Here is a 17,934-nt window from a genome sequence, read left to right as displayed (position 1 = left end):
ACCTAGTTCATGTCCAGTCTCTTAACTATCCTGACAGGATTTGCCCCAAGTCTCTTGCACTTGGACTTGGTGGGACTGGGGGTGACTGGCAGTTTGTACAAAGACCTTTCATTCATTTCATTTAACAAATGTTTCTGCTTCTCAGACAATATCGAAGGCCCAGGTTGGCCCTGCTTCAGGCTTCATTTCTGACTCTTGCCTTCCTGGCAGTCACAGGTTCTGGAGATGAAGGTCACCAGACTGGGCAACCTCCTGAGCCACCTGATTCCTGAGCCCAAGTAAGGTTAAAAATACTGTCCACCACCTGTGCCTGTTGCTGCCAAGGAAAGGAACACACAAGATTGTGCCCTGGCAGGCTCCAGAGGACCGTGGGGCCCCGGTAGGGAGATCGAAAGGAAAGGGTCCCATAGAGCAGGGGAGTCCCCCCTGCCCATCTTGCCAGGGAAGGAGAAAGGCTTGGTGGGACTGCTGATGGAGGGGGCACGGGAACCAGTGACTTGCCAGGCTGGAAATCTGCTGGCGGCAGTGCAGGGGGCGAGGCTGGAAAGGCAGGCGGCAGCAGTCAGCTGCAGGACTTTGTACAGCAGCGGTGGGGAGTCTGGCATGGGCCGTATAAAGCCCACAGAATCATTTGGTCTGGCCTTGCCAAGGCATTAGGGGTGAGTTAATTAGATGTTTGAGCAAATATAGCAGGCTAATTTAAAAATATATATTTTTATTGATTTCAGAAAGGAAAGGAGAGGAAGAGAGAGAGAGAAACATTAATGAGAGAATCATCAATTGGCTGCCTCTTGCAGGCCCTATGGGGACCAAGCCGGAACCTGGCATATGCCCTGACCGGAAGTCGAACTGTGACCTTCTGGTTCCTAGGTGGACACTTAACCACTGAGCCACGCTGGCCGAGTGCAGGCTAATTTTTAAGTTGATCATTTTGTATGGCCCGCAAATGATGTTATAAGTATCCACATGGCCCTTGGCAGAAAAAGGTTCCCCACCCTTGCTGTACAGCTAAGCAGGGGTTTTACCCTGGAGGCATCAGGGGCCCATGGGTGTGTTTTCAGCTAGGAAAGTATGTATCATATCAGGTTGGATTTCCTAGAAGCATAACCTGAGAAGGAGATTTGCATCCAAGTGATTTGTTGAGAAAACACTCCCAGAAGGGAGTCGGGGAAGCATGAAAGGGAAGAGCAGGAGGCCAGGAAAGGATGTGATCTCAGGTAGAAGACCAGAGCCAGTAAGTTCTGCCAGAGCTGGAGGCAAGAGAGCTAAGCTCCACAGACTGGTTACCGTCTGTGTGGGGAGGTACTTGAAATAGTTCTCAGCTAGTTCAGGCAAACACTTCTCTTAGCCAGAGGGGCAGTCTGTCAAATAAGAACCTCTGGTGCTGTATTTTGAAAACACAGAGTGTAATTTGGCACCACGTAAGCAACAAAGAGAGACTCCAGGGATCTGGGTTAAACTTCTATATAGGTTTTGGAGAAAAGTCAGATTTGCACATTAGAAGAACCACTGGTGGTTGGTGGATAGGAGGGAGAACAGTGAGGAGGTTGGTGGAGTGACCCTGATCAGGGATTTACAAAGCTTATGGTAATCCTTAACTAGAAGGGATAGCATCCCTAATTGAAGATGTCAGGGGAAGTCAAAAGTGAGGCACCAGAACCCTGGGTAGATAGAATAACAAGGTTGGAGATGAGGGAGAGGGTTGGAGAGTGGGAGAAGACATTACCATTTTAACTTTTTATTTCCTTTCTCCTGTGTTGTGTTTTTTTTAATGCTGCCAGACACCTGGCATTCATTGCCCTCCCCCAAACTCCATTTCCCTAAAGCCAAGTTACCAGCATTTACACTGCCAACCCCCACAAATACCTAACTATTTCTTCATCTGTAACCTGAGTCCCACTCTGGCCCCAAGCCTGTCACCACTCTTAGAATTCGTTCTAAGTCCAATAGCCAAATTATAAACTGAAGAGTCAGAGAGTGGCCAAGAGGAAGGTTTATTGAGTCCCTACCCTGTCTGGCATTGTGCCATGCACTTACTTTAAGAGGTAGATGAATACATGGTCTAACCTTTATTTAGTTCTTTGGTTTGTACAGTTATATATAGTTTAATCCTTATCAACACTCTGAGAATGAACCCTTGTACAACTTACCCAGAGTAGGGTCAGCACCCAGGATTCCTCGCTCGCTAAGCCCAACACCTCCCTTCTGTCCACTCCCTCTGACTAGTTTCTGTTCCGAGAACGGCTGGTTTGGGGGCCCGGCCCATTCTTTAGAAAGGCTTGATTCTGTGAGAGGGATTTACTGGCTGTCCCTGGACACACTCTCCAGCTCCACCCCCCCACCCCCCTATCTCCTTTATCCACCCTGAACAAGCAAGGCCGTTTCTTCCATCTTCAAAAAAGGGGTGACCGGTATAAGGCTGGCGGAAATGGCGGTGCAGGAGTGGGTGTCAAAGGCCTCCAGCCCTAAACTCGGGCCGCCGGTTAAAGCGAGAACAGGCTTCCTCGGGCCCAGGGCCTTCAAGAAGATCGGGCTGACTCATCCCCCCGGGAAAGGCCTCTTCGGCGCCCGGGCGCAGCCACACTTCCAGCCGAAGGAAGGAACTCCAGGCTCCACAGCGGCGGGCCCGGCGCCCGGAGACGGCCAGCGGACCAATGAGCTGCCGCCACGTCACAGACTCCACCCTCCGCCGCGCGCCGACCGGAGCCGCGGCGCGGGCATCTTGCGTCATTTCCACCACAGCGATGGCGGCCCCGGGGGCGGCTGCAGCGGTTGCGGCAGCGACTTCAGGGGTCGCGGGGGAGGGCGAGCCCGGGCCCGGGGAGAATGCGGCGGTTGAGGGGGCCGCCCCATCCCCGGGCCGCATCTCTCCGCCGACCCCGGCGCGCGGCGAGCCGGAAGTCACCGTGGAGATCGGAGAGACTTACCTGTGCCGGCGGCCGGACAGCACCTGGCGTGAGGGCGGAGTCCAGGGCCAGGGGCGGTGTTTGCCGGGCGGGGTCGGGCCGGGGGTGGTTCTCGGAAGGCCTGGGCGTGGTAGGGGCGGGGCGTGGGGAAAGAACGCGGAGTTTCGGGCCATCCTACGAACCCCACCAGTGAGGCCATCACAAATTCTTGTGTATGGAGAGCTCCCATCCCACTTCCTTGCCTAACCTTAGGTTTCATCCCCTTTTCTTAACCTTGCTTCCTCACGGGTCTCCTGTCCCTGCGACTTCCCCTTCCACCTGTCCCCTGTAGCCGCCAGCGGAGAGGACCTCCCCGAACTCAAAAACGACCTTCTCCCCTCCCTTTCCTTCATAATTCCGTTGAATGGCTTGCATCTTTGTGTCCTCTGGTTTCTAGCCACCCCTAGCAAAGGTCATTGCCAGACCAATCCACACTCTACCCTTTGAAGACCTTTTGCCTCCTGTTCCCTCTGCTTGGAATGCCCTTCCCTTTCTCCTCGCGCACCTGCCCAGCTCCTACTCATCCTTTTAACACCATATTCCCCTGTGATGCTATTCCTGGTTCCCTTCAGGCAAAGTGAGTCATTCCCTTCTGTGTGTTTCTGCCACGTTCATACCTCAGCCACTGCGTATGTAACATTGTTGTCATTTTCTGTGGGTATCCTCCCCATCAAAGTGGGAACTTCTGGAGGGCAGGACTGCTTGTGATTCACTGCCATGTCCTCAGTATCTAGCAACAACAAAGCATAGGGCCAGACACGCAGTGGTTGCCTTCCTCATTTACTGAATGGTCTGCTAGTTGTCAGTCACTGTACTAAAAGCTTTAGAGCCATCAGCTCACCCTCTGAGGTGAGCACTGTTATCTGTTTTACAGATTAAGAAACTGAGGCCCAGAAAGTCAAAATAACTTGTTCAGTTAAAATAGAGAAATGGATGGGAAGCTGGAGTTATATATAAACCCAGTCTGTCTGACTCCAGAACCAGCCCTCATGACCTCTGAATAACAACTGAATATAGTAAACCAAGCATTAAATTTGGAGTCAGGCTTAAGCTCAGTTAAGTATTAGCTCTTACCACTTTTCAAATCTGTGAGCCTGGGTAAGCCTCAGTTTTTTCAAATGCAAAATAAGAATAACAGTCCTGACCTGGTGTACCTCACAGGCAGCAAGTGAATTGAATGGCCGATGTGGACAGGTGAGGTTAGCTTCCATGTGAAACTGGAAACAGCTTCTCAGTGTCCGGGCTCTGCCTTCCTGATGACACCAGCTTTTTTCCTTCCCAGATTCTGCTGAAGTGATCCAGTCTCGAGTGAATGATCAGGAGGGCCGAGAGGAATTCTATGTGCACTATGTGGGCTGTGAGTGACCTGGGCGTCTGGGCTTGGGTGGGGGGAGAGGGGTGGGAGGGCAGCACCCTCATGGCGCATCCTCACAGTTAACCGGCGACTAGACGAATGGGTAGACAAGAACCGGCTGGCACTGACCAAGACTGTGAAGGACGCCGTGCAGAAGAACTCGGAGAAGTACCTGAGCGAGCTGGCTGAGCAGCCTGAGCGCAAGATCACTCGCAACCAAAAGCGCAAGCATGACGAGATCAACCATGTGCAGAAGGTCCGGGCTCTCCCCTTCCCCGGGCCCCGGAGGCTCTGCCGCCTCTGCCAACTCCTTGGGGCCCCAGTTCCAAAACCGCAACAGCTCCCGTTCCTTAGCTCCTACAGTGTGTCAGAGACTCACCTATCTCTCCTGTACTCTTCCCAGATGAGGAAACAGGTTCAGAGAGGGCAGGGGCTTGGCTACAGTCTCAGCTGGGACGAATTCAGGCCTCCTGCACGGATAGTGTCTTTTTTCTTCTCTTGTTCCACATTAGACAAACCGACTTGAAGTCCAAAGGGAAGGAAAAGAATGAATGATATTGGGCACTTGCTACTGCCCAGAACCCTGCTGGGCCTGGTGCATGAAATTCTTGCACGGGTAGGGTCCCTAGGCCTGGCCTTCGATCAGAGCCTTCTTTCCCCAGCTGGCTGGGGCCTTCCTTTGCTCCACGCTGCCCCCTGGTTGTCAGCACACGTCATAGCGAGTGATCAGTCTCCTGGTCGAACCCGGAGGGGATACTTTGCATATTCACCTTTTATACACACACACACACACACACAGAGAGAGAGAATGGGGCAAAGATAGGTTTACAGTTATTTGTATGGAAAATAATACAATAATAAAAGAATAAACTGTTTCATGTACTCACCACTGTAAACCTACTTTTGCCCCACCCTGTATATATTTTTTGTAAATGGGGAAATAGGCTCAGAGAGGTTAGCTAACATACCTAAGGTCACACAGCTAGTAAAAGGGTGGGCTGGAATTAGAACAATAATGACAGACATTTTTGGCTTGTGACCCAAAGTTTTAGGCTAAATGTTTGAATACATGATCTCACTGAAGTTTCACAACCCTGTGAGGTAAGCATTATTATCCCCATTTATAAGGGAGCTACCGATAGGTTTAGGAACCCAGTCGGGAATTAGATTTGCCACTGTCCAACTTCAGGGCACAAATCCTTAACCATGACTTTGACACATCCTAGAAATAGGCCACTTGTTTCCAAAACCTGGGTTCTTTTCATCAAGCCAGCCTGCCCCTGGGAGGCTACTTTTCTCCCACTCCGAGCCTCAGTTTCTTGATTTGTGAAGTGGGGAATGCAAGAGAACTGGACTTACTGAGCTCTCAGGACACACAGACATTAGTTTTGATTAATGCGATTTCTTCTAAGTGCCCGTGTGCTTTGCAGCAATGTTTTGCTAACTGTGGGGCACAACTGTTAGATTACCAAATTAGTTCAGTGGGCTGTGACCATCATTTAAATTTTTTAAATGGAAGAAAGAAATAGGATAAAAGAGAAAATATCAGAGTGCATTGCACTTTATTAAAGGTAAGTATTATTTTGAGAAGCTTTTATTTCACATACAAATACATGTATGTATATGCGTAAACATCAACTTATTTACAGTGCTCACTGCACTTCCTACTGTTGTTTGTGATAAAAATTAAATAAAAATTGAAATGGTCTAAGGCAGCACTGTCCAATTGAACTTCCTGTGATAAATGGAAAAGTTTTGTATCTGTACTGTCCAATAGAGTAACCACATGGGGCTATTGGGAACTTGAAATGTGTTTAGTGTACTAATAATTAAACTTGATTTGATGAATTTCAATTGAAGTAGCCACATGTGGCTAGTGGCTACACTATTGGACAGCACAGGTCTGAGTTTCTCAGTTCCTCAGCCAATTCGCGCTGGCCAGTTAAGTCTCTAAATGCACCTCTACACTGGCACTCCGCCAGGCAGATGACAATGGGCCAGCTGATAAGATCAAAGAATGGATAATCATCGAGTTCACAGGCAGTAAGATTCTTCAGAACCTAGTTAATGTTTAATTCTAAATAAATTGCAGCATTTAAGAAAAGCAGTGTTTTTGTAGTTCTTTAATGATTTGCAGAAGAGGATTGTACTTTGAGAGCTGGGAAATGAGTTTTAAGGAGACATTTGAGGAAGAAAATGAGGAAATCTTTCTTCTTCCATCTTTGCAGGGATTAGACTCAGGATTTGGACCAGGGGCCTATGCCCAACTGTGCTGAGTACCTTTTCTGTGATGGGCAAGTGACCTCACCTCTCTGTGCCTCAGTTTCCTCTTTTGTGCAGTGCGGATAATGAGCAATCTTGTCTCAGGCTTATTGTGAGGACTAAATGAAATAATACCTGTGGAGTGCTTGGCACTTGGAATAATGGCAGCTAGTTCATCCCCCAGGGCCAGTGACCTCACCTTTCCCTGCCTGTTGACTTCTCTGAAATAGAAGTGAGTGCTGTAGATATGAGGCCATACAGCCCAACTGCTTTGTGGAAGGGCTTTCTGAGTAAAACATTGGCTCCTTTTCTCCCTCTCACCTGCAGGGCCAGGCTGCTGTCTACTCTGGTATAGGTCATAGGCCTTCTTGGGTCCCCACTCCATTTTCAGGCTGTACTTGGTTCCTCCTACAGAGTCTGGCCTAGGAACAGGATGTGCTGTGAGTGTAACATGACTCTTAGTCCCTGCTTTCTAAGAACTTGGAAACTAGGGGGAGCCAAGTGGGGCAGTTCGAGGTTATTGTTGTAGATCCCTGTGTCCCTGACTGAGAAAGGACAGGGTATATTCTGCATTGGGAGAATCCAGTCCGGCCTCCTGGAGGGGATGGAAAGGATGCTGGACAGGAAAGAGCACAGTAAACATAACTACACGTGATAGCTCACAGAGATCTGCCGTATCACGTGTCACCTGGCTCACCCTCTGCTGGGTTGAGTAAGCATTTTCTGGCAGCAATAGGATAAGGAAGGGCATTCGAGGTGGAAGGAACTTTATGTGCAAAGGCACAGAGGCTGGAAAAAGCAGGGTTGAGAGCAGTGGAGACTTGAAGAGGCTGAGGCTGGAGGCTGGGAATCTCAGGAGCCCTTGTCAATTGTCCAGACCTGAGATGGTGGCAGTGGCTATCTGGCATAGGACAGAGAGGAGAATACCAGAGAGGGACCATTCCCAGAGATTGCAAGGAGGTAGAGTTGGCAGGACTTAGCTGTTAATTGAATGCCAGGCTGAGATAGGGAGGAGTCTTAAGATAGGCCCCTTATTGGTCTCAGACATTTGGACTGTGATGCTCCCAGAGAGATGGGAAATCCAGGAGGGGAACAGGTTTCCATGGAGGAAAGAATGAGTTCCCTTCTGGACACTTGGAATCTGATAGGCCTGAGGGAGGGACCTCTGCGAGCAGCCCCACGGGCAGGCAGCTCCTCGGGTGTTCAGGAAAGAGGTTCAGGCACACTGGGGAGTCAGCAGCAGTTCCTGCCGTGAGCAGGGAAGACAAGATCATTATTTCATCTCACAACTTTGAGCTGGACTGATCCCGCTGCAAAGCTGAAGCTCTTACCAGCCCCAGGACTACCCAGGGTTCCTGGTCCTAGCCCTGTTCATCTGGCCAAAGGTCTTAACTCAGGTGTCAGGGACGTCTGCCATATATGGGTGGGGGGACAGATGGGAGAGGAGCGTGGACAAGCCAGCTTCAGAAGCAGGTAGAACATGTTAGCTATTCATACGGTTTTTGTCGTTCAGGATGTGAGGCCTGGAAGACAGGAGGGAAGCACTGGGTTCTGGGATAGGGGAGGGACAGTCTGAGATTCCCTTCTATTCATCACTCCACTGCTTTTTCCTTGCCCAGACCTATGCAGAGATGGACCCTACAACAGCGGCCTTGGAGAAAGAACACGAGGCGGTAAGCAGGGGCAGGGGTCCTGACGGTGGGCTCCCCCTCTCCCTTGCTCTCCTTGCTCTAACCAAGCCCTCCACTGCCCTCCACAGATCACCAAGGTGAAGTATGTGGACAAGATCCACATCGGGAACTACGAAATCGATGCCTGGTACTTCTCACCGTTCCCTGAAGACTATGGGAAACAGCCCAAGCTCTGGCTCTGCGAGTACTGCCTCAAGTACATGAAGTATGAGAAGAGCTACCGCTTCCACCTGGTGAGGCGCTGACGCCACGGCTCTGGGAGGGCCACAAGCTCAGAGCAGAGGATGGGAAAAGCTGCCGTGGGTGGAGAGACACGATTCCTGCCTGGCTGTGTCTCTGATGGAGTGACTTTGGCCAACTTGCCCCTCCCAGACCTCAGTTTCCTCTTCTGTGGAATGGGGACAGTAATCCCTGCCCTTACACCTTCCTTGGATCCCTTGCCCTTCAGCACATGTGTATCAAAGCCAGCTCAGTGCCAGGTTCCTCAGTGCAAAAGCAGAAGCAAGCATAGCCCCCGCGTGATGGGACTGGAAGGTGTGACAGATGGGAGGCATTGGTACACGCGAGCTGCCAGGGGGGTCACCTCATTATTCATGCAGCGGCATGTTTCCCAGAGTGGAATCTGAGGCAAATGTATGCAGTTTAGGAAACACCACTGCCAGGGATCAGGGCCCTTCAGAGTCCCCTAGAGCCAGGCCGACCTGGACTCAAGCCATCCAGCTGTGTGTTGCTCAAGCCAGTTCATAGCCCCTGTGTGCCTTGGGTTCTTCATCTGTAAAATGGGCGCTTCTCAGGTGGGTGGGAGAATTACCTGATGTGGGTGAAGTGTTGAGCCCAGGATCTACGTGTAGGGAAGCAGAGAAGCAGAGATTTGCTGCAAGCCACATGGGGCAGAATGCAGGGCACCTGGCAGGAAACCTCAGGGGCTCAAGCCTCCCTCTTCCCTTCCAACCCCAGGGCCAGTGTCAGTGGCGACAGCCCCCAGGAAAGGAGATCTACCGCAAGAGCAACATCTCTGTGTACGAGGTGGACGGCAAAGACCACAAGGTGAGCTGGGTGGTCACGGTGGTGGGTGCGGGAGGTGGGAGCACTGGCACCTCTGGACCCTTCGCTGTCATCAGGACAGAGGCCAGCCTTCGGGTGAGCAGCCCCCCCAGGAAGAGGCCTGAGGGATCACACGTGGCCTGGCACTTGGCCTGTGGCTGGCGCATGGTAAACATGTGGGCCTGCCGTGCCAGCCATGGGGACTGGGGTTCATTCTCTCCCTACGGACTTTTCTGCTGATGGGGTAGTTGAGGTTTGAAGTGACGATTGTCATGCCTGAGGCTGTTTCTAGAAGGCTTTCTCTTTCTGCCTGAAGAAGAGGTGTTTGCTTTTCCCCAGGAGGGAACTGCTTTGTGTAAGGTTTCCTGTCCAAGAGCTCCGTGGCTCTGCTGGCCCAGTTCCTTGTTCCTGGTGAACGGACTTGAATGGGCAGGGTCGGGCATTGGGATCTGCTTTCCTGTTGAGAACCTGGCCTTTGCCTGGTCAGTCTGGGAAGGTTGCACCAAATGTCCCCATTTCCCGTGGAAGGGCAGTTAATGAAGACACACTTCGAGTGGCTCCTGGCTTCAAATGACCCCGTCACTTCCTAGCTGACCTTAGACAAATTACTTAACATTGTTTGTTCCTGTTTCCTCATCTAGACAGCAGGAGTCATGATCATATTTACCTAATAGGGCTGTTGGAATAACTGAGATAGCAATGTCACATACTTAGCACGGTACCTGGCACCGAGTAGGTGCTTAGTAATGGGCCTTCCTTATTACTGGTGACCTGTGGTGGCTCAGTCAGCCTTGTGATAATTGCTTGGGGAAGGAATATCCACAGAGCCTTGTCCCCTGCTCTGTCTTCTTGAGCAGCAACAGGGGGAGTGGCGGAAAGGGCTCTACAGGAGACATGGGTATTCCTGTTGGCTCTACCCTCTGCCAGCTTTGAGGTCTCAGACAAGCACTTCCCCGCCCAGAGCCTCAGTTTTCTTTTAAGTAAATGGGACTAGCCATGCTGGGCTTACACAGTTGTTGGGTCAAATGAGAGTGGATATAAAAGGCGTCATACACCGGAGGGACCCTTGATCTGTGCCAGGAAGCCAACCTGAAGGTCCCATTGTTCCTCCTGACGTTGGTCTCTGGCCAGGTGGGTGTCGGGGCCTGCAGCAGGTGAGGCTCAGCAAAGGGCATGGCCAAGCGGGCAGACTGCAGGCTTCGAAGTCAGGCTCGAGGTCCTCCACTCAGCAAATACTTAACAAGCACTCGGCTTCATGCTTAGCCTTGGGCTCGGTGCTGGGGACATAGCCTTGAACGACACAGGCTTGGACTGCGTCTGCCCACTTACCTGCGGGAATCCTGTGCTGCTCACTGGTCTGGTAAGGAGGCACTGTCTCCTCGGGTGGGTGGAAGAATTACTTGATGTGGGTGAAGTGTTACCGGCCTGGCACTGGCTGTTCTGTGGAGCCTGGCATTTGCAGAGCAGGGTGGCAGCTCCTGTCCAGGCCTCAATGGGTTCATTGTACTTGCTTCCTGAGTCTTCTGCCTCTCCTACCCCTCAGATTTACTGTCAGAACCTGTGTCTTCTGGCCAAGCTTTTCCTGGACCACAAAACATTGTACTTCGACGTGGAGCCCTTTGTCTTTTATATCTTGACTGAGGTGGACAGGCAGGGGGCCCACATTGTCGGCTACTTCTCAAAGGTACTGGGTCGGGAAGCCGAGGTTGAGGGCGGGCAGTGAGTGTGAACTGGAGCAGGGGCCGAGCTCCCCCAGAGTCCTGACCTCGCCCCTGCAGGAGAAGGAGTCTCCAGATGGGAACAATGTGGCCTGCATCCTGACCCTGCCTCCCTACCAGCGCCGCGGCTACGGAAAGTTCCTCATTGCTTTCAGTGAGTGGCTCCCGTTCTGTCCCGAAAGGGGCCCCTCTGGTGGAGATAGAGCACCAGGGTGGGGTGGGTTTTTAGGACCTTCTGTCTCCCACTGCCAGGTTACGAGCTCTCCAAGCTAGAGAGCACAGTAGGCTCCCCTGAGAAGCCACTGTCCGACCTGGGCAAGCTCAGCTACCGCAGCTACTGGTCTTGGGTCCTGCTGGAGATTCTGCGAGACTTCCGTGGCACGCTGTCCATCAAGGACCTTAGGTGAGGGCCCTGGACCCCACCCCTGTCATCTCATGTGGGAGGCTTCCTGGAGTTCTCCAAGAGGGAAGGGCTCTCCTAAGATTGGCCATGATCCTGTCTCCTTGTCCCCTTTTGCTGTCCCAGCCAGCCCCCACAAGGGAACTCTCCCAGCATCTGCTCCAATCCTTTTCTGCAGCCAGATGACCAGCATCACCCAGAATGACATCATCAGCACCTTACAGTCCCTCAACATGGTCAAGTACTGGAAAGGCCAGCATGTCATCTGTGTCACACCCAAGCTAGTAGAGGAGCACCTCAAAAGTGCTCAGTACAAGAAACCACCCATAACAGGTAGGTGGGGGGCTCCTGGGCGTGTGTGGTCGGGGGGGGGGGGGGGGGCGGTAGGTGTAAGGACGACTGGGAGCCATAGCCTCCTCTTGCTGTCACATGATCCTAAACCAGTCTGACCAGCTTCCAGGACCAAAGCCTGGGGCAGGCTACTCATGTCTGGGCTTCCCTGCCCCCTCCCCAGGATCAAGTCTGCCCTTGTTCTCACCTGGTGAAACCTGGCCTAGGCCCAGAGGTCCAACCCTGCCTCTCATGTCTCTTCTCCCCACAGTGGACTCTGTTTGCCTCAAGTGGGCACCTCCCAAGCATAAGCAAGTCAAACTTTCCAAGAAGTGAGTGGCCTGTGCCCCTGTTGCTGGACCTGTGCCTCCTTGCCCCCTCACCTGTAAATATGTACAGCCTGTTTCATCATTTTTTAAATAAAGTAAGTTCTGCCGGTGGCTCTGGACTTTGGAGGCGGGAGGAAGAAGCCAAGAGCTGATGTTCTTCATGGCATGTCACACACTCAGCCAGTTATGCTCAAAACATTTTATTCCTTCTTGCTCCTTCTACCCTCTACCCCAGATCCAAGCTCAAGCCCGGTTCCGGTGGGGGCTCAGTCCTCCGGAGTCCAGAAATCAGGGCACAGTGGGGGCTTGGCAGCTATTGGGGCAAGATTGGGGCCTTTTCTGTCCTTGGAAACATGCTGCTCAGAGGCAGCTCCAGCCCAGAAGACAACAGGAGGGCAAAGTGATGGGGCTCACCAGGCAGAGCACGTCGGGCACAGCAGCCAGCCCTTCAGCAGCAGTCAGCTGGGCAGCTGCCCAGTCTTCCAGAAACGTAAGAGCCAGGGCCCATTTTCTTAGCGAAGGCTCCTTGGAAGCTCCATAGGAGCCCAACCAATAGGCTTGTGGACAGGAGGTGGCCAGAGGTTCTAGCCAGTACCACAGGCAGTAAAATTCCTGGCTCTGGGCTACAGTCCCAAAGAACAAACCCAGGAGTGTGGGCTCAAAGGTCATGATGGTGCCCTGAGCTCTCACAGGGTCCTGGGAGGACGGAGTGACTAAAGCCTCAGGCCCAACTGTCAAGGAGGGGCCAGGTCCATTCCTGGGAACAGGCGTCTGTCCTTATGTACAATAGGGCAGTTCTAGAAACGGGGTCAACTCCCAGGGTGAGTAGCTCAGTGCTCCCACCATGGCTAGAGGAGGCCCAGGGTCAGGGCTAGTGATAGCAAAAGGGTAAGCCCCAACAAACCCTGGCCTGGAGCAGAGTTGAAGGCCACGTGGTTGCTGCAGAGGTTGATGTCGGGCTGGGACTCCTGGAGCTGGGACACCACCTGAGGCTGGAGCTCCGCTACATGGTGGTGAATCCAGGAGGCATAGCTGGAGGTCAGAGTGTACACACCAGGCCTGTTGGGGGCCCCACAGGCATCACCCCAGCTCACAATGCCTGCCAGGTACCAGAGGCCCCCAACAGGGCAGGAGAGTGGGCCCCCAGAGTCACCCTGAGGAGAAAAGCCATACAACAGCTGTCAGGACCAGGCCCCAGGCCTCCAGTCACCCATGCCAGCCCTCATTTCCCAAGATTCATTTGTCCCGCTGGACCCCTTGCATTTACCTGGCAGGCATCCTTGCCCCCCTCTACATAGCCAGCACACACCATGTCCTGCTGGATGGAGTGGGGCTCATTAGGCTTGGCATTGATGTTGTACAAGCAGTTACATGTCTCACGACTGATCAGCGGCACCTCAAGTTGCTGGAGTATCCTGGGGGCCTGGAGGCTCACTGTGGGGGCAAAAGATGCTTAGCCAGGGCCTCCTACCCTGAGTCAGGCTCCCTCCATGCCTCTAGGCATCAGTGCCCACCTCACCTGAGGGGGCCACGTGGCCCCATCCAGTGACAGTGCATTGGAGGCCATTGGGGAAGGAGGCATTGGCTGCAGGGAGGCAGATGGGCCGGATGTAGCGGGAGAAGGTGATGGGGTTGCTGAGACGGACGAGTGCGATGTCCCCCTGGGAGCCCTCGTGGCGGTAACTGGGGTGGGAAATGACCTGTGCCACGGTGCGAACCTCGGCCGCAGGGGTGTAGGAGTCCAGCTGGTGGGCACCTAGCTTTACTTCGTAGTCTTCCTTGCGGTGCTCCCTGCATGCAGGGAGGACAAAGGCTGGGACCCAGGAGACCTGGCTCCTTGATCCCTGTGGCATCCAACCCCAGATTCTGATCCCAGCAAAGGACTTTCTACATCCCAAACTTGCCCTAGTTTTATCCTGTGACTTGTGACCTCTGACCTTCATTCCTGACTTATCTTTCAGCCTTCATTGATAACCCTAGACCCAATCCAAGAACCCCAACCTCTTATCTGAATTGATCCCTGAACTTTGACCTCCAGCCTACTTTTGGCATCCCCACCTTGCCCCCAACCCAGTTGGTACCTTGGAAAGCAGTGGGCAGCCGACAGTACCCACTGCTCAGACACGAGAGAACCGCCACACACGTGATTGCCATCATAGAGGATGCTGACCTGCCAGGGCCACTGGCCAGGGGTTGCACTGTTACCACCTGTGATGCGTGCTTGGGAGGCCACACCGCAAAAGGCTGCCCAGGGAGGGAGGAAGAGGAGGGGGTCAGGCCCTTCTGAGGCCCCCATATCTTGTTCTTAGCCCTACACTCCCAATAAAGCCCAGGAGATCGGGTTTGGAGCCTGGGAAGTGAGTTCACAGAAGCTGGCCACCCCTTTGTCCCCATCCCACTGCTTACCAGGCGCGATCAGTTTTGCCACCTTGACCCATTCCCTCATTCAGGTCTCTTACATCTTCCTTCCTCCCTTCCTTCCTCTTTCCTTCCTCCCTCCCTCCCTCCCTTCCTTCTTTCCATCCTTCCTTCCTCCCTCCCTTCCTTCCTTCTTTCCATCCTTCCTCCCTCCCTCCCTCCCTCCCTCCCTTCCTTCCTCCCTCCCTCCCTCCCTCCCTCCCTTCCTTCCTTCCTTCCTTCCTCCCTCCCTCCCTCCCTCCCTTCCTTCCTTCCTTCCTTCCTCCCTCCCTCCCTCCCTCCCTCCCTCCCTCCCTCCCTCCCTCCCTCCCTTCCTTCCTTCCTTCCTTCCTTCCTTCCTCCCTCCCTCCCTCCCTCCCTCCCTTCCTTCCTCCCTTCCTCCCTCCCTCCCTTCCTTCCTCTTTCCTTCCTTCCTCCCTTCTTTCCTCCCTCCCTCCCTTCCTCTTTCCTTCCTCCCTCCCTCCCTCCCTCCCTCCCTCCCTCCCTCCCTCCCTCCCTCCCTCCCTCCCTTCCTTCCTTCCTTCCTTCCTTCCAGGCCTTATATCCAATCCACCCCTTATAAGTCTGAAGACCTTTATAAACGAGAAATCTGGCCAGGTGACACCCCCTTAAATCCTTCCCTGGCTTCACACTGCCCTTAAGACACATCCAGACCTCCCAGGACAGTGCCACCCATCTGGACGCTTCCTGCCATAGACTTGGGGTCAGCACTTATTCACCTCTGGATCTTGGCTCCTCAAGGTCACTACCTAGAATTCCTTTCCTCAGCCCTACTTTGCTCGCTCGGCAAATCTCCATTTGCCCATGGCAGCCGCTCCTTGGCCTGCCCTGCCCTGCCGCCTGAGTCAGGCAGTGCACAGAGCTCCCAGGCTGTGCTTCCCTGATACTGCCCAGTCACCACTGCTCCTGAGCTCACCACACACCCGGCCCTCCCCACGGGTCCCCATGCGCTGCGGGGCTGGGCGCAGAGATGGAGCTGTGGGTGCGGGTTCTGAACAAAGGGACAGAACAGCTGGGCTCCCACAGTGTGAAGGCCGCCCTACCCCCACTGAGGCTGGCAGTTTGGAACAAGACCCAACCGCCCTTCACAAAGTCACCTTCCCAGGAGCAGAGAAAACTGCCCAGCCAGGCTCCTCCTCTCAGAATAATGACAAGCGCTACTCTATCGTGAGGCCCCAAGGGGCTTTCACTTCCTTTATCTCCAGGACTCCTCAGACAGCCCCAGGAGATAAACGCAATCAACTTCATTTGAGAGGTGAGCAGTAAGCCCAGCACCCAGCAGTGAGTGGTGAAGCCGGGACTCAGAGTCTGGTGACTGCCTTGGCGGAAGGAGACCTTTGGTTTGTTTCCCTCAAAACAATCCACGTTAGGAATTTAAACTCCAGCTCTTACTGGCTGTGCCACGTACTGGCTGTGCGCCTTTGGGCAAAGCGCTTCTCTGCTCTTGGGCTTCTTTATCTGTAGGACTCGGGCTACAACCCCCGTCTCACTGAGCTATTGTGGGGCTGAAGACACTGCGGTGGGTGAGAGGCCTGGCAGACAGAGGTCAGGCACCCATTAAACACGCCACGGGAATCTCAGTCTGTGTCCCCTCCTCTTCCTCTCCCCCCACCCCCACCCCCCAAGCCTCACCTTCGCCCCGGCCCCCGGGGCTCCTGGAAGGCAAGAGAAGGAGGGAGGGGTAAGCCGGAAAGGCCGGGCCCCCAGACTTCTGAGCACCTGCCACTTCTCAGGAGAGCTGCCCATCCCCCCAAGAAGTCCAAGCCGGAGGGGGCGAGAGAAGCCAAGAGCTAGGGTGCGGGGGTTCTTGAGCCCAGGAGAACCCCTCCCCATGCCCTCTGCCCGTACAACTCACCCAGCCCGGACCGGAACCATCCAAGCAACAGCAGAACGGCAGCGGCCTCCAGCCGCCTAGGCCCCAGGCCTGCCCTCTGGGCCATGACCCAGGCGAGGGCCCCTGGGGAGACCCCAGACACCCAAGGGAAGGGACCTGGGACTGGTTCCGAAGGCGAGGTTCCGGTGTCGGGCCCAGAGGGAAGGGATGCTGGAACCCGCGCGGGGGGAGCGGAGCAGGTTGCCCAGGCTGGCTTCCAGGGCGCGGAGCAGGCACCCAGGGGACGGCGGCAACGCAGCCCTCAGAGCGGACACGTCTCCGCACGGCCCGGCCGCGGAAAGCCTCAGGTGGCAGCTCCCGGAGAAAAGCACCTACCTGCCCGCCCCGCCCTCGGCCCCGCCCTCCCGCTCGGCCCTGCCAGCTCCCGCGCCGCTGACGTCCCCACTCCCGCAGCCCCCAGGGGAGCGTGTCTGCGCGGAAAGGGCGCGCTGGGGGCGGCTGACCCCCGGAGAGCAGCCCCGGGCAGGGATGGAATGGAATGTCCAGTGGCCAGCTCGCTGGAGGGCCACCCAGTGCTGCTGGCCCAGGGCTTTCAGGCTCCCAAACCAGTTATGCCTCCCAGGGCTTGGCTCAGCCTTGCTATCCTGGGGCCCGAGGCGCTCCTGCCCCCTTCCCTTCCTGGGCCCCGGTGTCTGAGCCTAAGAGCCTGGGTTTGCCCGGGCTGGGGCCGGGGCAGGCCCTTGGGGAGAGCCCGCAGCCTCATCTGTGTGTGGTGAGCGTGTCTGGCAGTGCCAATCACCTCACAAATATTTACCGAGTGCCTACTCTGTTCCAGGCACAGGAGACAAAACAGACACCATCCCTGCCTTCCCTGAACTCACTCTGAAGTGGGGGTGACACAGGACACAAATAATCACAAGCAATTATAGAATAATTTCAAACCAGCCACGTGAGAAAGAAGGGACAATGGGGGACCGGGGAGCTGTTTCCAGGAGCTTGAGATAGGCTGGCACCAAGGGCTCCTCAAGGAAGTGCCCTCAGAACGGAGACCCAAAGGGGTTATGGAAAAGCCTTCACAAGGCAGCCCTGGCTGGCTTGGCTCAGTGGATAGAGCGTCACCCTGCGGACTGAAGGGTCCCAGGTTTGATTCCAGTCAAGGGCACATGCCTGGGTTGCGGGCTCAATGCCCAGTGTGGGGCGTGCAGGAGGCAGCCGATCGATGATTCTCTCTCATCATTGATATTTCTATTTCTCTCTCCCTCTCCCTTCCTCTCTGAAATCAATAAAAATATATTTTAAAAAATGTTTGTGGGGAATGGCATATGGGTGACTGACTGAGTGTGGGGAGCAAGTGGGGATGTCCGTCCCTATGGAGATTCAAGGGAATATTCTATTTGGGCCCTGGCAGCTAAAGACAAGCCTGGCCTTTAAGGACCTCTGCCCAGCCCTAACCGGTTTGGCTCAGTGGATAGAGCGTCGGCCTGCGGACTGAAGGGTCCCAGGTTCGATTCCGGTCAAGGGCATGTACCTGGGTTGCGGGCACATCCCCAGTAGGAGGTGTGCAGGAGGCAGCTGATCGATGTTTCTCTCTCATCGATGTTTCTAACTC

General features: G+C 54.3%; 2 protein-coding genes across 3 annotated transcripts; one reads left to right on the top strand and one right to left on the bottom strand.

Annotated features, from left to right (window-relative positions):
• The first annotated feature begins 50 nt into the window (after window positions 1-50).
• Window positions 51-12,184, top strand: KAT8 (lysine acetyltransferase 8). 2 transcript variants are annotated; one of them, XM_079796573.1, is made up of 11 exons: window positions 51-2,955; window positions 4,228-4,302; window positions 4,380-4,555; window positions 8,181-8,234; window positions 8,321-8,485; window positions 9,210-9,299; window positions 10,840-10,980; window positions 11,075-11,168; window positions 11,267-11,417; window positions 11,593-11,747; window positions 12,016-12,184. In XM_079796573.1, exons 1-11 carry the CDS (start codon window positions 2,655-2,657, stop codon window positions 12,078-12,080), a joined length of 1,467 nt encoding a protein of 488 aa, XP_079652699.1. In that variant the 5' UTR covers window positions 51-2,654; the 3' UTR covers window positions 12,081-12,184. The 2 variants fall into 2 exon arrangements, with proteins under 2 accessions (XP_079652699.1, XP_079652700.1); XM_079796574.1 differs by lacking the exons at window positions 51-2,955; window positions 4,228-4,302 and having other exon boundaries at window positions 4,414-7,001.
• A 114-nt stretch (window positions 12,185-12,298) lies between these two features.
• PRSS8 (serine protease 8) lies at window positions 12,299-16,983 on the bottom strand. Its single transcript, XM_079796618.1, has 5 exons — window positions 16,347-16,983; window positions 14,155-14,317; window positions 13,593-13,864; window positions 13,341-13,507; window positions 12,299-13,227 (listed from the first exon to the last, which is right to left on the bottom strand). Exons 1-5 carry the CDS (start codon window positions 16,429-16,431, stop codon window positions 12,922-12,924), a joined length of 993 nt encoding a protein of 330 aa, XP_079652744.1. The 5' UTR covers window positions 16,432-16,983; the 3' UTR covers window positions 12,299-12,921.
• Between the last annotated feature and the right edge of the window lie 951 nt (window positions 16,984-17,934).

This window comes from Cnephaeus nilssonii (assembly GCF_951640355.1).
Source record: "Cnephaeus nilssonii genome assembly, chromosome: 2".
NCBI lineage: Eukaryota > Metazoa > Chordata > Mammalia > Chiroptera > Vespertilionidae > Cnephaeus > Cnephaeus nilssonii.
Note: the sequence above shows the minus strand (reverse complement) of the source record. Positions and strands in the feature narration are given on the sequence as shown.

Excerpts from the sequence above, each read along its gene's own strand:
- KAT8 (XM_079796573.1), top strand. The coding sequence starts at position 2,655 with ATGAGCTGCCGCCACGTCACAGACTCCACCCTCCGCCGCGCGCCGACC. Across the intron at positions 4,303-4,379 it reads CTATGTGCACTATGTGGGCT|TTAACCGGCGACTAGACGAA; the intron begins GTGAGTGACCTG and ends GCATCCTCACAG. Across the intron at positions 10,981-11,074 it reads TTGTCGGCTACTTCTCAAAG|GAGAAGGAGTCTCCAGATGG; the intron begins GTACTGGGTCGG and ends TCGCCCCTGCAG.
- PRSS8 (XM_079796618.1), bottom strand. The coding sequence starts at position 16,431 with ATGGCCCAGAGGGCAGGCCTGGGGCCTAGGCGGCTGGAGGCCGCTGCC. Across the intron at positions 14,318-16,346 it reads ATGGTTCCGGTCCGGGCTGG|CCTTTTGCGGTGTGGCCTCC; the intron begins GTGAGTTGTACG and ends CTCCCTGGGCAG. Across the intron at positions 13,508-13,592 it reads GGGCCACGTGGCCCCCTCAG|TGAGCCTCCAGGCCCCCAGG; the intron begins GTGAGGTGGGCA and ends TTGCCCCCACAG.